The sequence below is a fragment of the Cervus canadensis genome, chromosome 17 (assembly GCF_019320065.1).
Source record: "Cervus canadensis isolate Bull #8, Minnesota chromosome 17, ASM1932006v1, whole genome shotgun sequence".
In the NCBI taxonomy this organism is placed as follows: Eukaryota; Metazoa; Chordata; class Mammalia; order Artiodactyla; family Cervidae; genus Cervus; species Cervus canadensis.
The window spans coordinates 5,327,487-5,353,259 of NC_057402.1; the positions used below are offsets into that span (position 1 = coordinate 5,327,487).

The 25,773-nt window shown below is 41.1% G+C and overlaps 1 protein-coding gene across 1 annotated transcript in view; it reads left to right on the top strand.

Moving 5' to 3' along the window:
* The window catches only part of RCOR1 (REST corepressor 1), a 118,820-nt gene that overhangs the window by 79,126 nt on the left and 13,921 nt on the right, over window positions 1-25,773 (top strand). The window contains exons 3-7 of the mRNA XM_043489390.1: window positions 3,826-3,909; window positions 17,049-17,101; window positions 18,458-18,619; window positions 19,233-19,351; window positions 21,770-21,848. Of these exons, the coding sequence (XP_043345325.1) occupies window positions 3,826-3,909; window positions 17,049-17,101; window positions 18,458-18,619; window positions 19,233-19,351; window positions 21,770-21,848 (497 nt within the window). The remainder of the gene's footprint in view (window positions 1-3,825; window positions 3,910-17,048; window positions 17,102-18,457; window positions 18,620-19,232; window positions 19,352-21,769; window positions 21,849-25,773) is intronic.

Genomic DNA, 25,773 nt, shown 5'->3' on the forward strand with positions numbered 1-25,773 from the left:
TCTCCTGTACTTTTCCTGTCCTCGCCCTCCCAGGCCTGGAGCCAGCTGTTCTCCCATGGAGATCTAGTTTCCTTTGTTGTAAAATGATATTTAGAGACCAGGGTCTGACAGCTAAATGTGCTCATTTTCTTACTAGATTGTCATTGTGTCTAGAGTCTTGAGGTGGACAAACCGGGATCAGTAATGTATTTATGTGTGTGCATATATGTACGTCTGTGTACACTAAAAACGGTTGGTTATTAACAGTAAGCACCTGTTTCTGCAAAGCACCTCACAATTCTTTCTCACCTCCCTTTCTTTATCTGTAACGCTTTCACTCAGCAGGATTCTTCTGAGATTTGTTCATACCATGTGCCTGAATGGTTCATTCCTTTTTATTGCTGAGGTTTATTCCATTAAATGGTGGATATATTGCCATTTTAGGATGTTTGCTGGGCTTTCCCCCAAAGTGATAGTACCATTTCACACTTCTACCAGCAGCTTAGGAGAGTTCTGATTTCTCTACATTATGGCCCAACTGTGGGCATTGTCAGTCTTTTTAACTTTATACTCTGTAGTAGGTATGTTGTGACGTCTCATGTGGTTTTGTCTTTCTCTAATGACTGTTGGGTTTTAATGCCTTTCCATGTGTTTGCTATCCATTTCTTTGGTATTTATTTAAATCTTTTGCCCATTTCTTGACAGTTAAGGTTTTTCTTATTGTTCAGTCTTGAGAGTTCTTTATATATTCTGGATACAAGTCTCTATCAGATAATGTGGCTTATAATTATTTTTTCTTAGTCTTTGGCTTGGCTTTTATCCCTTTAGTAGTATTTGAAAATAAGTTGTTACCTTTGATGAGTCAAATTTATAAAGTTTTTTCTTTTATGGATTGTGCTTTTGGATGTTTATCTAATAATATCTCTCTAAACCTAAAATCAAAAATATTTTTCTCATGTTTTACAAGTTTTATAATTGGGGGGTTTATATTTAGTCTTGAATAAATTTCTGTAAATGGGGTAAGACTAGATCTATTAATTTTTCTAAGTATGGATATCCATTTGTTTAGACATCATTTGTTTAAAATATTATTTTTCTCCATTGAATTTTACCTTTGCACCTTTGTGGAAAATCTGTTGATCCTATATGAGGGGTTCTGTTTTTGGATTCCATTCTGTTTCATTTCTTTCTCTATGTGCCAATACCACAGTCTTGATTACCAAATCTTTGTAATTAGTTCAGTTCAGACAGTATATGTTTTCCAGCTTTGCTTTTTTTCAAAGTAGTTATGGCTATTTTAGGTTCTTTACATTCCTGCAGGAATTTTAGAATGTTTGTCAATTCCTACAAAAAAGTAAACTGGGATTTTGATGGGATTGTGTTGAATCTATAGAGCACTTTGGGGAGAGTGCTGTCTTAATAATATTTGAGTCTTTCGATCCATATACATGATATATCTTTTTATTCAGTTAGACCTTTTAGTTTCTCAAACATTTTGCAATTTTCAGTGTATGTTTTCACTCTGACACGTTAGTCACTCAGTCGTGTCCAACTCTTTGCAGCCCCCTAGACTGTAGCCCATCAGGCTGTTTCGTCCACGGATTTCTTCAGGCAAGAACACTGGAGTAGGTTGCCGTTCCCTTCTCCAGGGAATCTTCCCCACCCAGAAATCAAACCGGAGTGTCCTGCATTGCAGGCAGATTCCTTACCATCTGAGTCACAAGGGAAGTCCACAGTGAAAGTGAAGTTGCTTAGCTGTGTCCGACTCTTGCAACCCCATGGACTGTAACCTGCCAGGCTCCTCTGTCTATGGGATGTTCCAGGCAGCAATACTAGAGTGGGTTGCCATTTCCTTCTCCAGGGGATCTTCCCGATCCAGGGATTGAACCCTGGTCTTCCGCACTGCAGGCAGACTTTTTGTTTTTTTCAGGCAGACTCTTTACCATCTGAGCCACCAGGGAAGCCCATGTCTATCACATCTATCAACTAAATAGGGGTATTCTTTCATTTTTATTTTTGATTACACACATATATAGAAATTGAATTGAAACAACTTTTTACTACTGATCTTGTTTCCTGCAACTTTGCCGAAACTCATTCATTCTAATAACTTTTTGTAGGAACAGTAGATTTTCTACACAGGTGATCATGTCATCTATGAATAAAATCAGTTTTAATTCTACTTTCTCAATGTGGATTCTTTTATTTCTGTTTTGACTTTGGATTTTTATTTGAAATACCGAAAGCCTGTATTCCATGTCTGGTCCAGCCCCACACAGGTATCTGTTGACTTTATTTTTATTTTTAGATTTTGTGTGGCCTTAACATTGTTCTAAAAGTCAGAACCATATTAAAAAACCATATAAAAAAGTGACTTAAAAGCAGTCACTCCCATCTTTTATCATACTCCTGTGTCCCTGTTCATTACACCCTGTTCCTACCCAGCAGGTAAATTCCACCTTTAATCTTGCCTTGTTCATAGTCTTGCCTTCCCACCATTCCATCAGTTTTCTGTAAAGTAGCTGCCCCACAGATTTTAGCAGAAATTCATTAAAATCTAGAATACATTGTTATACAAAATTAAATAAAAGATCTGGCAATTTCATGAAAGCAGGAATTCTTAAACAAGACTAAAATTTTGTAAAAGTATGTTTATATTGGTATGTGTGTTTAAGTTGAATTGTTTTCTGGAAGTAGGTTGCAAAACTTTCATCATGTTTCAGAGGAATTTATTTAAAGAGAAAAAGGTCAAGTAAGAGAATGTCTTTAGAATGAATGAGTTTGGATCCAAATCAGTCTAAAGACTGATATTAGTGAGCCCCTTGTCTCTTGAGTCTTTTGTACCTTTTGAAGATAACATCTTTTAATTGTCTGTATTGTAATTTTTAACTGTTGTTTGTGGTCAGTCCAGTTGTACATGTCATTTGTATACCTTTTGATCTACTGTTTTGTATCACAGATTTTTAAGAATTTGAATGCACTTCACACATTTCCTTTCAGTTTAAATCTTTTTAAATGGTTGGTTATTCTTTCTAAAGGGCTTCCCTGGTGGCTCTGTCGGTAAAGAATCTGCCTGCAGTGCTGGAGACATGGCTTTGATCCCTGGGTTGGGAAGATCTCCTTTAGGAGAGCGTGGCAACCCACTCCAGTATTCTTGCCTGAAGAATCCCCATGGACAGAAGAGCCTGGCAGGCTACAGTCCATGGGGTCTCAGAGTCGGACACGACTGAGCAATTAAACACATACATAACGTTCTTTCTTAAAGTTGTTAAAAGAATTTTTGAATTCATTAAAATACCCAGTATGCTAATGGCAATGAAGGGTAAGGTTATGCAAAGCACACATGAAAAATTCATAGTTGAAAAGAATCCGTGAGCAACTTGCCGCATGCAGCTTCCCATGCCGCCTCAGCTCCCACTCCGTGTGTCCCTGTCTGGGCGCAGAGCATCTTAGTCCGTGGTGACTAAACCCTCAGGCATTGCAGCCGTCCTGGCTGAGCGCGAGCTCAGTCCAGGTCTGCCTCCCAGCAGCTGAGTGACCTGTTTGTTTCCTCACCTAGCAAATGAGAATAGTAGTCACACCTACCTCGTATGTGCCTGTTTGTTACATAAGTAAAAGTTTAGGTAGAAGAAGACTTGGAAGCAGAAATGTTTCAGCAAACTTCAGGACTCCCCCTGCACCCGCCCATGTTAAAGGCACAGGTTCCATTGGGGCAGATTTCAGTAGAGGCTGGGTGATGTCATCATCTTCTGAGGTTTAAAACAGACCAGAATGGTGGTGTTAGTTGTCACTAGTTATGTCTGCTAAAATTTTAATAAGAATTTTCCTTTTTTTATTTCTCCCAAGCCAAACTAGCAAGACGAAGTCAAGAACGAGACAATCTTGGAATGCTGGTCTGGTCACCTAATCAAAATCTATCAGAAGCAAAATGTAAGTTTTAAAGTACTTTTATCTTCCATCTTTCTTATTTACTGCAAACTTTTAGAGTTACCTTTGTAGCTGAAAGTCTCTAGATATATTACATTTATTTTACATTTTTAAAGTAAGTAATTTGAAGAATCTGAAAATATGTTCTTTATTGTCTTGTCATAATAATTTAAAGATTCTTAAAGTATAGTTTCATAATTTACTTTTTATTTAAAATGAGGAAGTAGCTAATATTCTGAAGTAACTAGGAGGAAAGGTTCAGAGTGGAAAGAAAATGATAATTCAGTGTATAATTTCTTCAGCTTGGAACTTATAGATCTATAAAGATGAAGAGTTAAACAGATTCCTTAGTGGAAGGATTACAGAGGGCACACGCGTTTACTGAAAACAGATTTCATGCTGTACGATTCGGCCTGGCCAGAGGCAGAGCTCCGAGTTGCCTCTTCTGTGTTTACATTTTGTGAGCGTGAATATTCTGAGCTACTTTGGGGTTTCTTTTAAGGGGTGGGGATCCTAGAGTGAGATTAATTGTATTTCCCAAGTTTGCCTTTTCACTTTTTCTGTCCCCTCTGCTCGAATGATCCAGGCAAGAATAATTTTATATTTGATATATTGCCATGAGTCTTTGCTATTTTTAAAGGTTTTTTTTTGTCATAGCTTTCAAGACAGAAAAAACTAAACTCCCCTCTTTGAGAATTATTCAGTGTGTGTGGGGTTGTCCATGGATGGAATTTATGGGGATTTGTGAACTCAGAAATCACACGTCAGTTTTTTTTTTTGTTTGTATATGTATGTTTTCCTGGAGAAAACTGAATTTTTCAAGGGCTCTTTGAAAAAAAAATAGGGTGAGAATCAGTGCTCTAAAATGTGTTAGGGCTTAGAAAGCATCAGTGGTAAATGTTGGTCAGGAAACTTGAATTGTGAATAAAGGCTGTACTCTCAGGCTTTGATCAGAATTTCCCAGATTGTGTTTTACAGTCAGTGTCAACAGGTTTCCTCTGTCAGATAAGAGTTAGAGGTGATACATATTGAATGTACACCTCTTGCACAGGTAACACGCATGTTTGCACATTTAAGATGCAGAGAGTTCATATGGTAAAGAAACGTTTAATTTTGACCAAAAAGGATCATTTTTAAAATACAGTGGAACATAGGAAATTCAACTACTCTTAGTAATGCTAAATTTAGCTAGAATAAAGTAATCTGAAATCTAATCTGATTTTTAGAGTATCTTAGTTTTGCCTCCATCAGGCTACTGCTTGATGAATTTATCATGGAGAAAGGAAGAGCAGAAGGAAGTGTATTGGCGTTTCCGATGCCCCTACTGTGCTGGGGAGGGAAGTCCTTTTTAGTATTTCCTGTTGGCTTTTTCCCTTTGATCATTTGCTCAAACATGTTGTTGCTTCTAACAGAGCTGAAAATCTGTGTCCATGTAATTTTTAAGCTTTGTTTTCTGATCACTGCTGAATAAGTTTGCTTCCCTGTGGGTCTCAGGTGCTCAGTTTTCCTGCCACCTCTGCTGTCCCCATCCAAGCTAAATCTGCCTGGTGGCCTCCAGGGTTTCCTGATGCTTCAGTTTTGGGGTCTTTTTTCATCTCTGTTGCACAGCTGGGTATATTCTATTTAATCACAGTGCCCCTCTTAAATTATGATGCCCAGAACTAAACATTAAAAATGTTGAGCATTTGTTGAGCATTGGACTAAAATGCTTTCCATATTTTTGTATCAGTGAGTCTTTTTTTTTTTTTTTCCATTTATTTTTATTAGTTGGAGGTTAATTACTTTACAGTATTGTAGTGGTTTTTGTCATACATGGACATGAATCAGCCATGGGTTTACATGTATTCCCCATCTCGATCCCCCCTCCCACCTCCCTGTCCACCCGATTCCTCTGGGTCTTCCCGGTGCACCAGGCCCGAGCATTTGTCTCATGCATCCAGCCTGGGCTGGTGATCTGTTTCACCCTAGATAATATACATGTTTCGCTGCTGTTCTCTCGAAACATCCCACCCTCGCCTTCTCCCACAGAGTCCAAAATTCTGTTCTGTACATCTGTGTCTCTTTTTCTGTTTTGCATATAGGGTTATCGTTACCATCTCTCAGTCAGTCTTTACTGTAACGGAAGAGGACGTTTTTGTCCCCGTTTTACAGATGGCATTCCACGATTTGAAGAGGTTGTGAACACAGCATCATCAGTGGTGGAGCTGGGGGTGTCTGTGCTGATCTTCACCCTGGCTTACGCTCCCAGCGTGTCCCTCAGGTCACGTGCGTCAGGTCTCAGCCCCCTCTTCATTTCAGTTGCTGCCTGCTGTTACTACAGTGAAGATTGTATTAGTACCTCTTGCTGTTATTGTATTACCTTTGAAAATCCTGGGAGTCAGAATTTAATTTTAATATTAGCTTGTTTTTCCTAGACCTAGACGTAAAGAACAGTATATGAACAGTAATGGATTTTTTAAACAATGGTGTTGCCTAAAATAAATTTGCAGCTTTAATGTAAGTCCTGATGCTGTTGATTAAAGCTTTAACTCTTAAACTAATCTAAAAGTAACATTTATATATTGTTGAAAGTTCAGAAGACACAGAAAAGTATGAAGAAGAAACAGTTCACCTCCCCTGTTATTTCATTACCCAGAGGTCACTGTTGTTAAACATTTTAGGATGTTTTCCCAGTCCCTTTTTCCCCTCTGTGCATGTTTTTGTAAGTGAGGTGATGGAATTTCATTGTGTATGAGTGCATATTATCTTCCTGAACAATGACCTACGCATTTGTCACCTTGTTGGACCCCTGGTGAATATTTAAAATAATGCTGAATATTGTATCATATGAATGTATCAGTATATTTAACCATTCTCTTGGAAAATTTAGATTGTCTCTAATTTGTTGCTATTGTTAAAGAAGGTGATGGTGAAAAACTGAATCATAGAGCTTTGTTCTCTTTTGTTGCCATTGTTGTGTTTTTAGTATTTGTAAGATACATCCTTAGTGGAATTGTGGCTCCATGAGAGTTTGCTTAACTGCCCAAGTGTGAGGATGTGAATGTAATCTGTAGTGTCAGTTAGGTTCCACTTGGGGAGCTTTGGGAATCACACTCTTTGAATAGTTGTCTAATCGTAGCTAAAATGTAGCTATAGTGTCAATGGGGACAAGTATACATAATTTATTCTCTTTACCATCTGTCATTTCCCCCTCAGCTTCTCTCCCTCCAAGTATATAGACAAAAAAAGAAGTCTCTTTTTGTCTTTCTCATTTATTTTGAAAGAAAGTGGAAGTCTTGATTGTCCAATAGTTGATTCTGATTTTATGTAGAAACAGGAGATTGGGGACATCTACTAGAAGTGTAGAGATGTCCCCATGTGTAAGGATGTCTGTAGATCACTTGCTTTCTCTGTGTTGGTTTCTTTCTTCTTAAGTAACTGCTTAGAGTTCTTCCTCTTAGGGTTACTGCAAGTTTACAAAATTATTTTGTGGTTATAAAAATAAGTGCTGTTGTAGAAATTTTGAACAATATAGAATGTATAATGTAGACAATTAAAGCCCTCTTATAATTACTATTTACTATATATATATTTTTTTCCTAGTATGTTTATACATACTAATAAGTATGATTTTTAAATCACATATATGAGCTGTTTAGCAGTTTGCTCTTAACAATATTATCTGGGACTTTGTTCTATTTGAATATATTTACAATTATGTAGTTTTAAACTAACAAGTATGGGTGCACCATAATTTAGTCTTTTCTTTTTATATTTTTATTCTTATTTTTTAAAAAGCACATTTCCTCCAAAAGTATCCCAATTAGGGTTATATTGAATTTGTGTTTATTCAGTGAGAATTGATTTCCTTCACATTTTTATTGAGCGGTCTTGTGTGCCTGGTAGATACCAGGAGGGAGGGATTCAGGAAGTTTATATTCTGATGCACAAAGAGGGGGGCAGTGAAATGTAAACAGATAATTTATATGTATTTCCTTTAGTCCAACTGCTTCCTTTTAGTTTCGAAAACCTGGGATCTGGAGAAGTTAGGTCAAATGCTTAGGGTGCCTCAGCTAGTTAGTAGCCAAGTTTGGTCTAGATTTCTGGTTTGAGCTCTTATCACACAGATCTCCCTTGGTGTGCTGTCTGATTTAATAAACCAGAATGCTTAAAGTATTACTGATATTACACAGTTGCTCTTGGGTGTGTCTAAGTAAAACTTCCTTAAGGAAGGATGCAACCTTTGGAGTATGCCGAGAAAATGTGCAGAGACACATTTCATGAGGAGGAAATGCAAATAAGCCCAAGTAGCATAGATTAGAACAATGGCATTTGGGTATTATTATAAACATATAGTAGTGAATTACATGATTAAATGACGACATGATATTTAGGGGACTAGGCACAAATGATGGTTCGGTCCTATGATAGGATCTGGAGGTCGGACAGTGAGAGAAGCTGTAAATCCTCTCCTCTCCAAGGACAGCCATGCTGGAAGGTCGGAGTTTGCTGGCCAAACTCTAAAGAAAAAAATTAACCCTTTCAACAGGGTAGACGTATAGAACTTAAAATTGTGTCAAATTATGGATTTTAAAGTAAGTTTTAGCTTTTAGGGGGTGAGAACCCTCTTTGGACCTGCATATAAAAAGTTATTTCTTCATTAAGTCATATGAGTTCAGTACACATTTTCAAAATTATGAGTGAAAGTTTCACAGGCATGTAGTAAATGCCTAAACTTTCATAGAAATATATAGTAAATGTCGGGGTCTCTATTCACAACTTTCTAGATGACTGTAAATTGAAGTCAGAAGACCTGACAGTTGCCACTAGGCACCCTGAGGTCTGAGCCCACCTCTGCCCTCTGGACGCAGCCAGAGCCCACTCCCCTTGTCTGCATCCCTCTTGCTGAGTATCTGCATGGCGCTGTCCCCTCGCTTCCTCCTGGGCATGGCTGAAGTGCGCCTGGGGGACCCCCGTCTTGACCACACTGTAGAGACCATGCTGTCTGACCTTCCTTTCCTTTGTTCCACCTTTCTCCCCTGTTCATAACCCCTCAGCTGGAGGTGAGCTTGAAATTGGTAGCTTACAAAAGAACCTCTTTAGTCACTGAGAGGAAATTCTTTTACATGATTGAAATTCACAACTCACAATTTAGAAACTTCATTTTATATTAACAGTAACATAAAAGCACATTTCTCCTCGTTTCTGTGGTTCTGATATTGGCGTAATAGTTTAAATGTCAAAACCTTAAAATTTTGTGTTCATTGAGGTGGTTTCTATCACATTAAAATGGGAACTGTTCTTTACATATCAGTGTTATTCTCTAATTTATTGATTCATCATAATCACCTGGGATCATTATAAAAACAAACCCATAACATCAAGAGTACACTGGATTCTTTCCTTGATCTGAGTGTATTCATTTCCTGAAAATGAACCTAGCTGTATCCTTATATGTGTGCTCTTCTCTGCACACATCATACTTTACTAGAAGCTCTATATATGCATAAAGTATACATATACATACATGCACACACATATATATGTTCATAAACATGAACACACATACATATTTATACGCATACATTTACAAAACAGGGTGGAACCCAAGTCAGTATAAAGATGTTTATCAGACAGTTCTTATTAGTCAGGACTGGGAACTGCTGAACTGGGACACAGCTCTGGTGGTGTTCAGGGACTGAGTAGGTGCCTCTAAGTATTTATGTATATGTATATTTTTGTACAGAGAATTTATAAAAATTCTTATTATTTTACAAGTGATGAAATGGACTTAGCTGCAAGTTCCTGATGGAAACTTAAGGGCTCTTGCTCATCGTCCAGGACTGTTTGCACTGTAGGCTCCTGTGAGGTTATAGGGGAATCAAGGGTTAGTCTTTTTCTCCCTCTTTTAATGTCAGGAAAGGTTGCCGTTAATTGAGGAAGATGCAGATCTTGTGAGCACGGCTCCTTCCTCAGCTCATGTGCACGGAGCAGACTCCTGAGAGCGAACAAGACAGTCTTGAGGGCACAGCTGCCTGCTGAGGGCCTCGGTCATCAAGTCAGTTGACTTGGTGTGAAAGAGATGCAAGAGGCTAGTAGGCTAGTTGTCACTGCGTGCATCTTATTCCTTGCCACAGACTTGGGGCATTTTTAAGGAGAAAGATGGTTATTTTGGTTAGTCACAACTAAATGTCCTTCATTCCAGTGATGATCAGTTTCTACAATAGAGAATATGCATATGCCTTTCTGGAAAATATACCAGTGTATGAGTACTTGAGTAAAGGGGGAGGAGTGCAGTTATTTTTTTATTGGAAAAAAATTTAATGCAACACACAAGCAAGCTTAAATTTAACAGTTAGCCCTGGAAGGCATGATGGTCAGCCCACTCTTAGACGAGGCGGATCCTGCAGCACTGAGGCAGAAGGAGGATGTGTCCAGAGTCATGTCTGCTGATTCTGGGTGGACTAGGTAGGAATAAATGCTGGAGGCGGAATTTCAGTGTGTATGGCTTAGTGAGGTGCTTGTGTTTCTTATTTCACTTGATGAGATTGTGAGATTGGGCTGGATTTGTGTTTACTGGGGTGCAGAGGGTGGGGGGAGCTTTTCCTGTGAAGTGGGGTTTTTAACAAAACTACATTAAGAAATGGCAGTGTCATAAAGAAAGCATATTTTATCTCTGGCTAGGAGGGACTGGTGCATTGATCATAGTCTGGCTGAGTCTCTGGCTGATCTTACTTCTTAAGCCCACTACTCCCACCTCGATCTGTCACAGGGACCGTTGAAATGTCGTAGTGATGTCTTTTCCCACTAGGTGGCACAATTGCTCTACCTAACTGATTCAAGCTCATTGTGATTCAGTGAGTTATGGTGATTCATTTCTTATTTTAATAACTCAAGGAGATGCCACAATATTTGTTACCATATTCTTGAAGAAAACTTTAGCATACTGTTTTTGAGTTATGAGAGAGAAAGTGGTACCGTATTTCCTTTGCAGCACCTGAAGCTACAGTAAATGTGATGATAAAAATTTTACAGCTGTATTAAGACTGTAGCTTTGTCCTCACCAAAGGTGTCAGCCTCTTGCTCTGCATAGACTATGCAGGATCACAAGTATTCCAAGCCGCTGCAGTATCTGGGGAGGTAAGGGTGAGTTAAGGTTACTGTGACAGCTTTCTTCTGCATTCTTCCCAGTTTTGCAGTCGAATTTGAGATTCTTACTAGTGGTACTGGGAGCATTTAGATCATCGGGTTAGAACATGAATATAGAAACCTGTGAAGCTTAGCTCAAGGCAGTCATCTGTTAGCCTCTGTCTCTGTCACTTCCTTCATCAACCACAGGTTTGTTTTCTTGACTCCATTCAAACGGAATAGACTGTGTTGCTGCCTTGCTCAGCATTCTCTGCTGTGGAGCTGTCCTTATCTGAAGTGAGCTTCTGTCTCCCTTACTCAGGAGAGAGGATTGCTAACCGAGGTTTAACTCGATGGGTCCTGGGGCCAGACACTCGGGGTACATTGATACAAGAGTCCTGTGTCTGTCTTTACCAGTTGTGCGACCCTGGCCAAGTGATCTAACCTCTCTGCACCTCAGTGTCTTCATTTGTGGATGGAAGTGATAGTAGAATTATTGGAGAGGATTAGAAAGAGAAGCCTGGTAAAGAGCTTAGAACAGTGGCCTGCACGTAGCAGATTCTCAGATGTCAGTGACTTTTGTTAATAAGTACAGCTCCATGGGGTCGCAAAGAGTCAGACACAACTGAGCAACTGAACTGAACTGAACAGCTGTTGGGTCTTTAGGAAGTCTCTCCTGAAGGACTGCCATCACCGTCACTGCATCCTCAGGCTGTCCTGCAACTGCGCTTGTTGCCATGGGTGTTTCTGTTCTCTTCTGTCACCTGTGTGTTGGTTCAGGGAACTGCAGGAAATTGTTTTTCTTTTGTATTTGGCCTGTTTAATACAGTGTTCTCTATGTAGTGAGGGTAGTTCAGTAAATGTTTGACTAAGCTCTGTTAAATTTTGTACATTTTCTTGATGCATCTTACACACCTTTAAATGATGTTACCCCCCAAACAACTCATTCAGTTGTGCTACGCATAATGGTAAGTTGTCCAAAAAGGCATGGTTTGTGTAGCTGTGTAGTTCTTTAAAGAATCAGGGTGATGCATACATGTATCTGTATCCATCATGATTTAAGATTGGACCATTCTTCCTGGCTGTTTTTGTAGGAGTTTTCAAGTTTTTAAAAACACGGCATTATGCAATGATAGGATTGTTTTTAAAGCAGAATACGCTTAACCCTGTGTCTGAGTCTCCTGCTTCTGATGACATTAGATGTCAGCTAAGCTGCACAAGGCAAGACTGCCTGTAGCTCGCCGATGACCCTGGTCCTGTCCTGGGTGCCCTGGGGAAGGCGGGTGGGGGCAGAGCCTGGGCCTTTCCCTAAGCCCCGTGGACTTTGCTCGTCGGCCTGATCACACTCAGTCAACCGCTCTGCCTGCGGTGGCTGTTTGCCCCAGATTGGGACGAACTCTGGTTAACCTTTAATCTTCTAGAGACAAAATCAAGATTATGGTTGCCAGATGATACAAAGTGCTGGGAACCCCACCCTGCCTGTGGTCTTTGTCTCAGGCAGCTGGTACTTCTTTTGTTTCCCTTGTTTCATCTTTGTCCCCCACCTCAAATATCCAGTCATCCTTTGTTTTTCATAGGGGCAGGTGGGAGTTGATTTTGTTTTCTGAGATTGAAAACTCATTTTTGCTTAAGAAATTCACGCGGGAGGTTTTAAAAAATGTTCCATTTTCTTCATGACCTGCCAACAGCACCTGGCAGGCTGTGTAAAGCAGCCAGGCAGGTGATGGGGAGGGCCTTGGGAGTGCAGAAGCTGAGGTAGGGGTCCCTGTCCACCGCTAATGAGAGGAAACGAGGGCTGGGGACGGCTCAGAGAGGGCAGGAAGGTGAGACAAGGCCTATCACAGCACTGTCTGTGTCCATGGCTGTACTGAGTTCACGCTTGTCCAAAACGCTCTGTGAGGCGCAGGGGAGAGGAGGCCTTCCCTCCGTGGTGCAGTTTTTAGTTACGTGATAACCTAGCTCTGTGGGTGTGAGCAAGTTGCTGAGGGTAGCACAGTCTTAAATATGGTGCTTGTCAGGTACCACTGGATACGAAGTCATTTTATCAACAGACTGAGCCAAGATTTGACCTGAGTCTTTCTTACCCCGTACCTAACCTGTGCTGCCTCTCTTTCCTTTCCTTTCTTTCTTTTAGTTAAAGTATAGTTAATTTACAGTATTGTGTTAATTTCAGGTGAAGAGCAAAGTGAGTCAGCTTTATATATGTATTTTTTTTCAGATAATTTTCCTTTATAATTTATTATAAGATACTAAATATAATCCTCAGTGCTATGCAGTAAATCCTTGTTGTTTGTCTCATTGTGTATAGTGGTTTATGTCTGTTTTCCCACACCCCTAATGTATCTCCCCTTCCCTCTCTCCTTTGGTAAACCGTACATTTGTCTTGTATGTCTGTGAGTCTGTTTGTTTTATGTATAGATTGATTTGTGTTATTTTTCAGATTCCGCATATACATGATATATGATTGGTTCTTCTCTGCCTGACTTCATTTAGTGTAATAATCTCTCGGTTCATCCATGTTGCTGCAAATGGCAGTATTTCATTCTTTTTTATGCCTGAGTAGTAGTCCATTGTGTAAAATACACGGCATCTCCTTAAGCCAGTCATCTGTTGGTGAGCACTTGGGTTGTTCCCGTGTCTTGGCTGTTGTAAAAAGTGCCCCTGTGAATATCGGGGTGCCTCTGTCTTTTCCAGATATGTGTGCAGGAGTGGGACTGTGTGTTCTGTGGTAACAGAACCTCCACACTGTTCTCCCTAGCAGCTATACCAGTTGACATTCCCACCAGCAGTGTAGGAGGGTTCGCTTTTCTCCACACACTCTCCAGCATTTGTTATCTGTAGCCTTTTTGATGATATGTGCTGCCTTTCACCTTGCTAGAAAAAGAACCTGAAATGTTAACATTGTACATATCACAGGCCACTAGCATTCATTCAGCAAACGTTTGTCTAACCTTTATTGAACACTGGGCAGGGAGACAATGAAAAGAAGGAAAAACTGGGGTTTCACTGGTGGGTATCAGATGGTAATCCTTTTCTAAGCTGCATGGTCCCCCGTGTGTTAACTTATTTCATCGAACCTTCAAGGCCAGGTGCTGTCGCTTCAGCAGCTATGATGCAGTTCTTTCTCCCTTTGCTTTAGAGTTGAGTCCTGAGGCTGGTCTCTAAGAACACCTGAAAGATGCGACTTGACAGGCCGCCTTGTGCTGGTTGGTGTTGCTCAGTCGCTAAGGCACGTCCGACCTGCAGCCCGGTGAACCGCAGCACGCCGGGCTTTTCTGTCCTTCCCTGTCTCCTGGAGCTTGCCCAAACTCATGTCCATTGACTTGGTGAGGCCGTCCAACCATCTCATCCTCTGTCACCCGCTTCTCCTTTTGTCTTCAATCTTTCCCAGCATCAGGGTCTTTTTCAATGAGCTGGCTTTACACATCAGGTGGCCAAAGTACTGGAGCTTCAGCTTCAACATCAGTCCTTCCAATGAACACCCAGGACTGATTTCCTTTAGGATGGACTGGTTTGATCTTCTTGCAGTCCAAGGGACTCTGAAGAATCTTCTCCAGACCACAGTTTAAAAGCATCAATTCTTTGGTGCTCAGCCTTCTTTATGGTCCAACTCTCGCATCCATACATGACTACTGGAAAAGCCATAACTTTGACTATGCACACCTTTGGCGGCAACGTGATAGCTCTCCTTTTTAATATGCTGTCTGGGTTTATCATAGCTTTCCTTCCAAGGAGCAAGCGTCTTTTAATTTCATGGCTATAGTCATCATCCGCAGTGATTTTGGAGCCTAAGAAAAGAAAATTTGTTACTATTTCCACTTTTCCCGCTTCTATTTGCCATGAAGTGATGGAACCAGTTGCCATGATCTTAGTTTTTTGCATGTTGAGTTTCAAGCCAGCTTTTTCATTCTCCTCTTTCACCTTCATCAAGAGGCTCTTTGGTTCCTCTTCACTTTCTACCATTAGAGTGGTATCATCTGCATATCTGAGGTTGTTGATATTTCTCCTGGCAATCTGTGTACAACATGGCAAATGTTAAATCCACATTTAGCAGCAGCAGCTGGGATCCACTGTTTTAGTCTGTTTTACTGGTCCTACCACCAGTTAGTTTTTTATGTAAAAACAAAAGAACAGATAAAGACAGAAAAAACATCTAAAGGATGCTTTTGTTTCCCTTGTAATATATTTAAGTAAATCTGATCAGAAACAATGGGGGCAGTTTTAGTGGACCCTGTTACTGATGTAGTAGACTGTGGTTCTGCCCTGAGAGCATGGGCAGGACAGGCTCCCAAGGGCTCCTGCATCGCAGCCGGCCTGTGTGTTCACTTGCCTAAAGATCATATGACTGACTGGGGATCACGTGACTGAATGTGTGCCCACACCACACATTCCGTACTCTGTTAAGGTAAATAATAGCGTCTGGAAACCTGTATGCTCACAGAGACTATATAGCAGAAGTTGGAGGTGCGTTTATTGTTCATTCAGCAGATATTTATAAAAAGAAGGAACCCATGAAGCACACCTCCAGGGCTGACCCTCATTGACTGTAGGTTGTTTTTTTTTGTCTCTTCCCCTCACGTGTTCTTGACTTGAGCATGTCTCATTACCTGGCTTTTGTCCTCTGACCTGTGGTCCACCCCCGGGGTCTAGAGTGCCTCGGGCAGCATTTAGGGTTCTCCCAGGCAGGCATGCAGCCACCTGCTCTAGCAACCTTACTTTTCAAGGCTTTTTGTTTTGCAAAGAACCGTCCATCATTTTTCCGTTATTTGGCATAATTTACTCTGTTGTGAAGTAATAAGCAAGGGACATACTTTGAAACATTTCATCCCCCAATTAAAAAAATCACCAGTTTCAACTTCGGGGACAAACAAGGGCCTTTATCATTTACTGACTCTCAGGTAAATTGGAATTTTACTCTATTCTGAGTGGAGTAACCAGTCAGTTTGTGAGTATATTAGATGTAAAAAAAAAAACAACCAGAAAATTAGTGCCTTACTATTAAAATGCACTACATGTAGTTACTGTCTGAATTAAACTGGGTCTTTTGTCAGTGGAAAAAAATCCTCCCTGGTATTAGAATATATGCTAACGAACTTTAATTCTTTCTCAGAGTTGATTTCTGTTTCCTACTTGGTGGTCAGTTATACCGCAGTTGGGGGGGATGGTGTGGCGTAGCTGAATCGCATGCTGAGACTAGACGCTCTGACTCTCCCAGGCGTCTTCTGCTGGCTGTGTCACACTCAGCCTGTCCCCTCAGCTGAGTCTGGTCGTGGCCCCTGGAAAGTGAGACCTGAGGGAAGGGCCTTAGGGCTGGAAGGGGTGCGTGTTTGCTTCCTGCCATTCTGTGCTCCCTGAGTTTTCCTTTCTGAGTTTGTCTTATTTTTGTAGTTGATAAGGAGAGTCACACCAGGAGTATTAGGAGGGTAGTGGTCTCTTACCGTTCTGGGAGAAAGCCTGGGAAGTGTAGAGAGGACGTGGATCCTCATTGGGGTGGCAGCTGGTGGAGTGTGAGTCAGTTTCCTCGTGTTCCCTTGGTGCTTGCACGCTGGCGCTCGCCACCTTTTGCTGGACTTGGGGAGCAAATACTGAGTGCTGTTCATGGGATTTATCTCGCAGATTTTCTTTAACATAAAAGTAGGTTGCTTGCTCTTCAATCTGAGACTAAACCCCCATTTCATATTTCTTTTTATTTATAAATAATTATGTTTTCAAGTACCAAAGTAATATTTGCTTATCATAGAAAATTTAAGTAGAACCTTGTTTTAAAAAAAGAAAAAACCAGAATCATAACCTCACCATCCAGAAATAAGTACTGTGAGTATTTATTTGTTCAGCCACTTCTCTGTGAGATTTATATATGTAAGATCCATAACGAGATGACACTATGTAACTCTGTTTTGTTCCTATCTTGTCTTTATCTTTATTCTCATGCATGGCAGGCCTGAAATACATATATATAATCAATATCAGTTCTGGAGCCCGTAGACTGTGCCCTGTCCCTGCTCTCGTTTACGGCCTCCTGTCTTGTTTTTCAGTGGATGAATACATCGCCATTGCCAAAGAGAAGCATGGGTACAACATGGAGCAGGTAACGGTGTGGTTTTGTTGTTGTTAAAAATGGGTTTTGTACCTCACCTGTTAGGTGTCTCATGGTTTGTGTGTTAGGCAGCATGGTTTCCTCATTAGCCATGTCTGGTGGTTGCTGGCAGTGCGCCAGGGGCTCTGATCCGCTTGTCGCTGCCTGAGATGAGCAGCAGAGACCCTTGGCCTGGAGGGTCAGCAGCAGCTCTTAGTGGGTGCTTGGCACAGTGCTTTCTTACGTGAATATATGATTTGTTTCTTGTTCCTGTGGTTTCCTGACTCATGTCACACTCAAACCTACTCAGGCCTGTTTTAATTGTTTTGAATCATTTTTCAGGTTGTAAAATTTTACTCAGGTTTTAAGAATTGTTTGGAGCCAATTAATGAGAAATCCACAATGTTAATTTTTCTCCAGAAACATGATATCTTATTTCAGCCTTATTTTTAGTTACAGCTTTTTTTTCAGATTATCACCTTAAGTTGGATTAATATTTTCCTTTGTATTGATCTAGATTTTACAGCCTATAAATAATTTTTTTTCATTTACCCTTATGCCCAAGGATACCACTAATTTTGGTTACATAGACGTGGACACTTTCTTTCTGCCATGGCCTCGCTTTTGGTTATTTTACCTGGTAGAACTGTTAGGGAAGCCAGTTACAAGAAGGTAGTTGCAGAATCTTTCAAAGCAAGAAATGTATGTCTCTTTCTCCAAAACCTGCTCTTGAACCTCACAAAGCTGCTTAGAAAATCATTAATTTTTCATTTTGTTTAGAAAGTGTAACTATTATTGGGTGACTGCTAAGTGCACTTGTATGAGATTTGTGAGGATTTTGGTCTCCCAAATTATGATTATTTCCACTTTAAAATAGAATTACGGGGAGTTTTCTTAGAAAAGTATTCCTGAATTCTCTTGTTTCTACTTTGTTCCTTACTCATTTGTATTTTTTTTCCTTTCTGAGCTGAAACCCAAAACTCTTTATGTTTGAACTTTTTGGCCAAAGAAAAACAGTGGTGTGCTTTTTGAGTCACTTTCTCTTTCATGTCCACTGGCACTAGAGTGTGACCCTTTTATGAGTGCAGGTTCCAGAGCCCACTGCTTCTGCCATTGTCCACTGTAACCATCAGCAAGTTACTGGGTTTCTCAGGCCCCTGTATTCCAATTTGAGTCATGAGAAGAGGGGGACTTACCTTGTAGGGCCTGAGATGAACGAGTTAGTACACAGAGGGGCACGCAGCAGCAGTGTCTGTGAGTTCCCATGTGTGTTTGTCGGGGTGTAAAATATGCTCCCTTTTGCCAGCCTCATTCCCACGATCTTTTAGTCACGTTGGTCTAAAAATTTCACTGATACTATTTTTCTAGGCTCTTGGGATGCTCTTTTGGCATAAGCATAATATTGAAAAATCATTGGCTGATTTGCCCAACTTTACCCCCTTCCCAGATGAGTGGACTGTGGAAGATAAAGTCTTGTTTGAGCAAGCCTTTAGTTTTCACGGGAAAACTTTTCATAGAATCCAACAAATGGTGAGTAGGTGAGAGCACTGTGTGTGCGCCAGCCCCCGTCCCCTTCCAGCGCCCCGGGAGGGCTGTCCTCCTCCAGTGTCAATGTCCTGTGTCTAGTGCAGCGGGAGCTGCTGGGTGGGTGACGCTTCCCAGCCCCAGCCCAGCCCAGCTCTCGGGGTAGGACTGCCCAGAGTGTCCTGAGAGAAAGGGTCTCTGATGGTGAGTGGGTGAGGCGCGGCGTTGGGGGCCCTGTCTCCCTGAGGAATTCTGCTGATCTCTCACGTTTTAGAATGGTATTTGGTGGACTCCTACCATGAACGCTGACTGATGGTCACGTTAGTGCTAAAATGAATTCCTTAAAAAACAACCTAAAAGTTATGTTAGAAGCTTCAGCTCTGTGAAAACCCTGATTCATCTTAAAGTGACTCTGCAGTCTTTCATGGGCCAAGTTTCACTTGCAGTCAAAACTTCAGTCATTTGAAACTGTATCGATGAGGGTTCTTCTATGAATTCAGAGAAAAATGACTGTGATTTATGACATTTCTGAATATGTGAGCGTGATCCTTATGAAATATATGTACACACATTTGATCTTTAAAGATTAAACCTGAAGCAGCTCATCTCTTCCGTCCAGCTTCCTGATAAATCTATAGCAAGTCTGGTGAAGTTCTACTACTCTTGGAAGAAGACGAGGACTAAAACCAGCGTGATGGACCGCCACGCTCGGAGACAGAAGCGTGAGCGGGAGGAGAGGTCAGTAGGCGCGGGCGGTGTCCCAGCCCTCCAGGGAGCCCTGCCGGCCCTGGCGTCTCTAGGAGCAGGTGGACACGCAGAGGAAAGGGAGGGGACCAGTCTCCCTAGGGCCTTCAGGGTGGGCCCGAAATTTACACAGAGGAGCTGCGTTCAGGGTGTTAAGTTCTGAAGGCATCTTTCCTCAGCACTCTGCAGTCACAGTGAGTGAACTTCCCCACATGTTCCTCTCTTCCCCTTAGGGGTGTCTCCTTTAGCAAAAAGGAATCTCTTACTTCTGGGGTTGAAATTTGCTCATGTACTTCTGCAGGATTCAGCTGACATGTTTTTATGTCTGATTTGTTAAACATCTGCAGTTTAGATTTCCTTCCTCCCTTTCTCGACCATCTGTTCTGTGTATGTGAGCGAGAGCGCGGGTAGGGGATCCTTTTATGACTTCTCTGTTTTTATTTTTTTTTTTAATTTATTTTTCCCTTTATTTTTATCAGTTGGAGGCTAATTACTTTACAATATTGTAGTGGTTTTTGCCATACATTGACATGAATCAGCCCTGGATTTACATGTGTTCCCCATCCTGAACCCCCCTCCCACCTCCCTGTGACTTCTTTATAAGGAGCTTAGTTTTAAGGACGGCTCAGTGTGCGGGACACACCTAAGACACCACGCCCTCAGCCTTACGTACAGCAGAGGTGTGGACGTGGCCTGTGCTCGCCCACGGAAGTGGGTTCTGCTCTCAGTGAGAGGCCTGCTGGTGGGCTCCATGCACTCATTCCCAGGTCTCTGTCTCCTCAGGTCTGAAGACAAGACACAGAATGGGTTTTGTGTTAGTGGGAATATAGGTGGCTTTTAAAAATTATGTTTTCTACAATATATTACTATTATAAATTAACAATACAAAAATAAAATGAAGGAATAAAATAAACTCTATGATCTTCATGGCCCTGTCTCAGGAGAGTGTTTTATGATTTCAAATGTAAGGAATGACGTGTGGGGACAAGTCGATAATCGGGTGTCACTTCTGGAGAATTCTAAGGTCTGGGCACAAGTATAAAATGAGAGCAATGTGAAGAACATCTGCAGAGCTCTTCCCAGCTGTAAGATTCTGTGAAATTGTTGACCTTGACAGTCTGCATATTTTTTGGTCTGTATCACGTGTAACTAGTGGGTCTATTTATGGATCAGCACTCTCAGTAACCAAAGAAAAGGAGCAAACTATTGAATTTGTTTTTAGTGTTACAGCAACTTTTGATTAACATTTTTTGTTTTTATTATACCTTAGGCTTAATTCACTCTTTGTGAACGAAATCTATTGCTACAAACAGGTGCAGTTTACTAAGCTGAAATCAGAATTAAATCTAATAAAGATTGGGGTTGTCATCCTTGAGGGTGGAGCCGTAACGGTTTGGCGGACATGCCCAGGCTCACTTTGCGTCCGCCTCGGGGTGCTCCATCTGCCCTGTGCCCCGGTGCCACCGTCAGGAAGCAGACAGAGGGGGGGCACGGGCCCCAGAAGACCCCAGGAGACGGCTGACTGTCTGGCGGGACCTGCCTGGGAGGGGAGTGGTGGGGCCGGGGAGGATCCCCTCCGCCCCAGCCCTTTCTGCTCTCAGCACCTTCCTCAGCCAGAACTGCTGACAGTGCGGGCCTGGGCAAGGGAGAAAAGGACGGGGTGCGGTGGGCATCCCACCGGGGTGGGACCCTGAGACAAGGGGTGATGACACTGGAAGCCCTGAGTGCTGTGCCGCCAGCCCCGCTCAGCTGGCTTAGCTGCAGGCAGACAAGCCAGGTGTCTGGCCTCTGGGAACCTTCATGTTCCTTTTTTTGTAAAGCTCCTACCTACCACAGAGCTTTTATTTTTTTTTTTAATACTTCATGGAAGAATATAAACAAAAGCATTTGAAGTTCCGTTATCAGTGTGAGTGTTCTTTTTGAAGTTCACTTTGAGTTTTTCACGCCACCAGAAACCTTCTCCAATTCTCAGAATTGTGTAGCTGTGGGTACACAGATGGGACATGAAAATGAGTTTTTACTTGTGGGTGAATTTATTCTCAATATCATGAGCCTGTATTCTTGAATAATTTCTCAGTTATATCTAATGATCATGTCCTGGTCCTCTACTAGATAATTAAGGAGAATTAAAGTCTTAAATTTGATATTTTTAGTTGAGAGAAAACACTTTACAAATGTAAAGTGACAATGTTCTAAGCTTTGTTTGGGAGATAGAAACCTATTTCAATAGCTTTTTTAATCATTTAGACTAAAAGAACTATGGAGTTGGTATTTTATTTGAATTGTAAAAACATTTTTCTCAACATTCTGAAAACATACTAATTTTATATTAAATCAATTTATTGCTTATATTTGTATATTAAATAGAAGTAGCACAAAATAATCTTTCAGTAACTTGTTTTTGTCTTCCAGTGAGGATGAACTGGAAGAAACAAATGGAAATAACCCCATTGACATGGAGATTGACCAAAACAAGGAAAGCAAAAAGGAGGTATTTTTTCCCCTAGTAGTATTAAGACAAATAAATTTCATTTACTAGTTTCAAAGTAAAGCATTCTTTTTCCTTAGTCTACTTAATATATTAAGTGCCATGTAGGAGACATCCCCAGTGGCTTAGACAGTAAAAGCGTTTGCCTACAATGCGGGAGACCAAGGTTTGATCCCTGGGTTGGGAAGATCCCCTGGAGAAGGAAATGGCACCCCACTCCAGTATTCTTGCCTGGAAAATCCCATGGACAGAGGAGCCTGGCAGGCTCCAGTCCATGGGGTCAGAAAGACTTGGACATGACTGGGCGACTTCACTTTCAGGAGACATCATGATGTGTATGAGTATGTATGTATGTATTAATCTTGCTTTATAGAACTTAAGAGTTTTGTTTGCCAAGAAATACAAGAAAGAAAGCCTTAAAGGGGAAAATGGCATTAATGAGAGGTTTTCTGTAGGGTAGCAGTCCTCACTGCCCTCTTTGCCAGGCACTCACTCAGCAGGTTAGGAAGGGGCCTCTTGCCCTCCTTTCAGCCCTGGGCCTCCTTCCTCCTGTGGGCGCCCAGGGCCTGTGCCCTCTGGGTCATGGAGAAGCTTTAATCTCTCATGTTTTAAAAACCATGATGCCAGAGGTTTTTAGTCTCTCGATTCAAGAGGCCCACAAACCCCTACAATTATATATGACTTTGGGGGATATATTTATAGCATTTATTTATTATAAACTGTTCACTGAGAACAATGGGGTGTCTGGGTGATCTTAGCCTTTGAAATGGGGGTGATAAACTTGAATTATTTTGCTGATTCATAACTGAATAAAGCACACATGGGGTCCCCGAGGACCCTCTGAGGACACCAGGCCTTGTCACCGTGGCCCAGTGGAAACCCCCACAATACAGACCTGCCTGCAGGCGGTCCTTGATGCGGCCCCCACCACCTGGGCAGAGGTCCCAAGCCCCCTGGTGTCCGTCCACTGGAGTCCCATTCAGGCTGGAGTGTGGAATCCCAGCGTGGGTGTTACTTGTACATGTGTTCAAATAAGTGTCTGTAGTTTCATTAAAATCTAAAAGGTTCTCTGTCTCAGAAGGTACTGAAGTATGAAAAAAACAAAAGGGTCTAGACATACCTAAACTAAAAATACACCAGTAATAAATTCTTTTTTATAGATATGTAGGAAATACAGCTAAACAAAAGGGAAAAAATGAAAATGATTTATAATATCATCACCCTTTATCAGGGCTTCCGGATGGCTCAGCAGTAAAGAAGCCGCCTGCCAATGCAGGAGTGAAAGTGAAAGTGGCTCAGGCTTGTCTGACTCTTTGCGACCCCATGGACTGTACAGTCCACGGAACTCTCCAGGCCGGAATACTGGAGTGGGTAGCCTTTCCCTTCTCCAGGGGATCTTCCCAACCCAGGAATCAAACCCAGGTCTCCAGCATTGCAGGCAGATTCTTTACCAGCTGAGTCACCAGGAAAACCTGCCAGTGCAGGAGGCATGGGTTTAATCCCTGGGTCAGGGAGACTCCCTGGAGGAGGAAATGGCAACCCACTCCAGTATTCTTGCCTAGAGAATCCCATGGACAGAGGAGCCTGGTGGGCTACAGTCCATGGGGATGCAGAGAGTCAGACACGACTGAAGTGACTGAGCATGTGCCCATTATCACTGTTAACATTTTGGTGACTCTTTCCAGATGACCTCCTTTGTAAAATATACATATGTGTTCCTGCTCAGTCATTTCAGTCATGTCCGACTCTTTGCCACCCTGTGGACTGTAGCCTGCCAGGCTTCTCTGTCCATGGATTCTCCAAGCAAGAATACTAAAGTGGGTTGTTGTGCCATATATATAGTTCCCTGTACTATATAGTAGGACCATGTTTTTGCATTAAATATATAATAGCTTGCCTCTGCTAGTCCCAAACTCCAATCCGACCTCCTCTCCCCCCAGTAACCACAAGTCTGTTCTGTATGTGATTCTGTTTGTTTCATAGAGAAGGTCATTTGTGTTCTATTTTAGATGCCACATATAAATGAAATCATGTGATACTTGTCTTTCTCTGTGTTGCTTCACTTAGCATGATATTCTCTCGTTGCATTCCTGTTGTGGCAGATAGCATTGTTTCCTTCTTATGGCTGAGTAATTGTCTTCCGCTCTTCCCCAGTAGCATGTTGGACACCTTCCAACCTGGGGGGTCTCATCTTTCGGTGTCATATCTTTTTGCCTTTTTATACAGTTCATGAGGTTCTCCTGGCTAGTATGCTGAGCTGGTGGTGGTTTGCCATTCCCTCCTCCAGTGTATCACATTTTGTCAGAACTCTCTGCTATGACCTGTCCGTCTTGGGTGGCCCTACACAGCATGGCTTGTGGCTTCATTGAGTTACACAAGCCCTTCCCATGATAAGGCAGTGATTCCTGTATATGTGTGCCACGTCTTTTTTATCCATTCATCTTGTCAGCGGACACTTGGGTTGTCTCCCTGTCTTATCTATTGTGAACAGTGCTGCTGTGAACAGAGGGGTGCATGTATCTTTCGAATGACAGATTTGTCCTTAGATGTGCCCAGGAGTGGGATCACTGGGTCATATGGCAACACTGTTTTTAGTTTCTTGAGGAATGTCACTGCTAAACCTGGATGTATTTTTATGTCAAATATATTTGTATGCATAGCAGTATATGTGTTATTCTGTCATACAAATCTTTTATAATTGAGTTAATTTATACAGATTTTTAAGTCTTTTTCCCTATAATTAATGCTGAAATCTGATATCATAGCTACATATTTGTGTGCTTAATTTTTTCCATTAGAATTAATTTCTGGAAGTTGAATTATTGAGTCAGAATGTTCTAGATATATTCTAAAGGCTTCTTTTGGCATAGTATATTATTATCAAATAGGAAACAGGTCATACCTTCTGGATGGCACTCTTACCAGTGGTCTATATGAGTGTCCAGATCATTTTAAGGATTAGTTAAATTACATTGTTTGCAAAATCAAATTGAACTTGCAGTTTTTAATAAGCTTTGTTTTTGATGCATTGTTATTTATTAGGTCTTCAGTGGAACATTTTAAATGAAAGAGAAGAGGCTTGGTTTTATATTAGTTTCCATAATTCTTATTTATATAGCACAATTTCTAACTTGAAAATAAAAATTGTTAGTTTCTTAGCGTGCTAAAATGTATGAAAACAGACTTGGTCAGTAGGTGATCTATACTGACCAGCACTGTGCTATTATAGAATATAGATTATTGCTGACTCAGATTTTTATGTGTTGTTTCTTACCACTTGTTTGAGAACTTATTGCTACCATCATAGTCTGCATGGTCTTTTTATCTGTCTTAACATGTGAAGCAACAAGCTTGAATGTATTTTCAGCTTTACCAGCCAGTGTTAATAGACTAACAAAATGAGATTATAATTAGTTAACCTAAACTTCTTGTTAAGATGGTTACCAATAGAATGTTATCCTTTCCTTGCCAAGATGTGAGTGCATTTCATTTCCAAAGGTTTTGGTTTTAGAAAGAGCATTTTAAAAAATAAGCAGCAGTCATACATTTCTAAATGACAGGTTATAGTTTTTGAAGCAGGTTACATGCCGTGAAAAGTGTGTCATCCCAAAAAAGGGGTATATAAACAAGTTTCATATTGAAGTTTTTATTTTTATAACCTTCTATAAAGATTTAAGGAATTTAAATGGATCCTGTACATGTGCTGAATCATTTTTTTTTCTTTCTGTGGCCATATGTCTGTCTACATTGCTAGGGACTGTTAGGATGAAATCATTCCTTATTCGTATATACACAGCTCACCAGAAGGGAGCACAGGTTATTTTTTTTTCCTGTATTCCTCCCAGAAGCTGGGAAGCTGGGAATGCTTCTTGTCAGAGGTTTATAGAATAAAGATGTGTCACTAAAGAAAGGAAGTGGAGTCCACTTT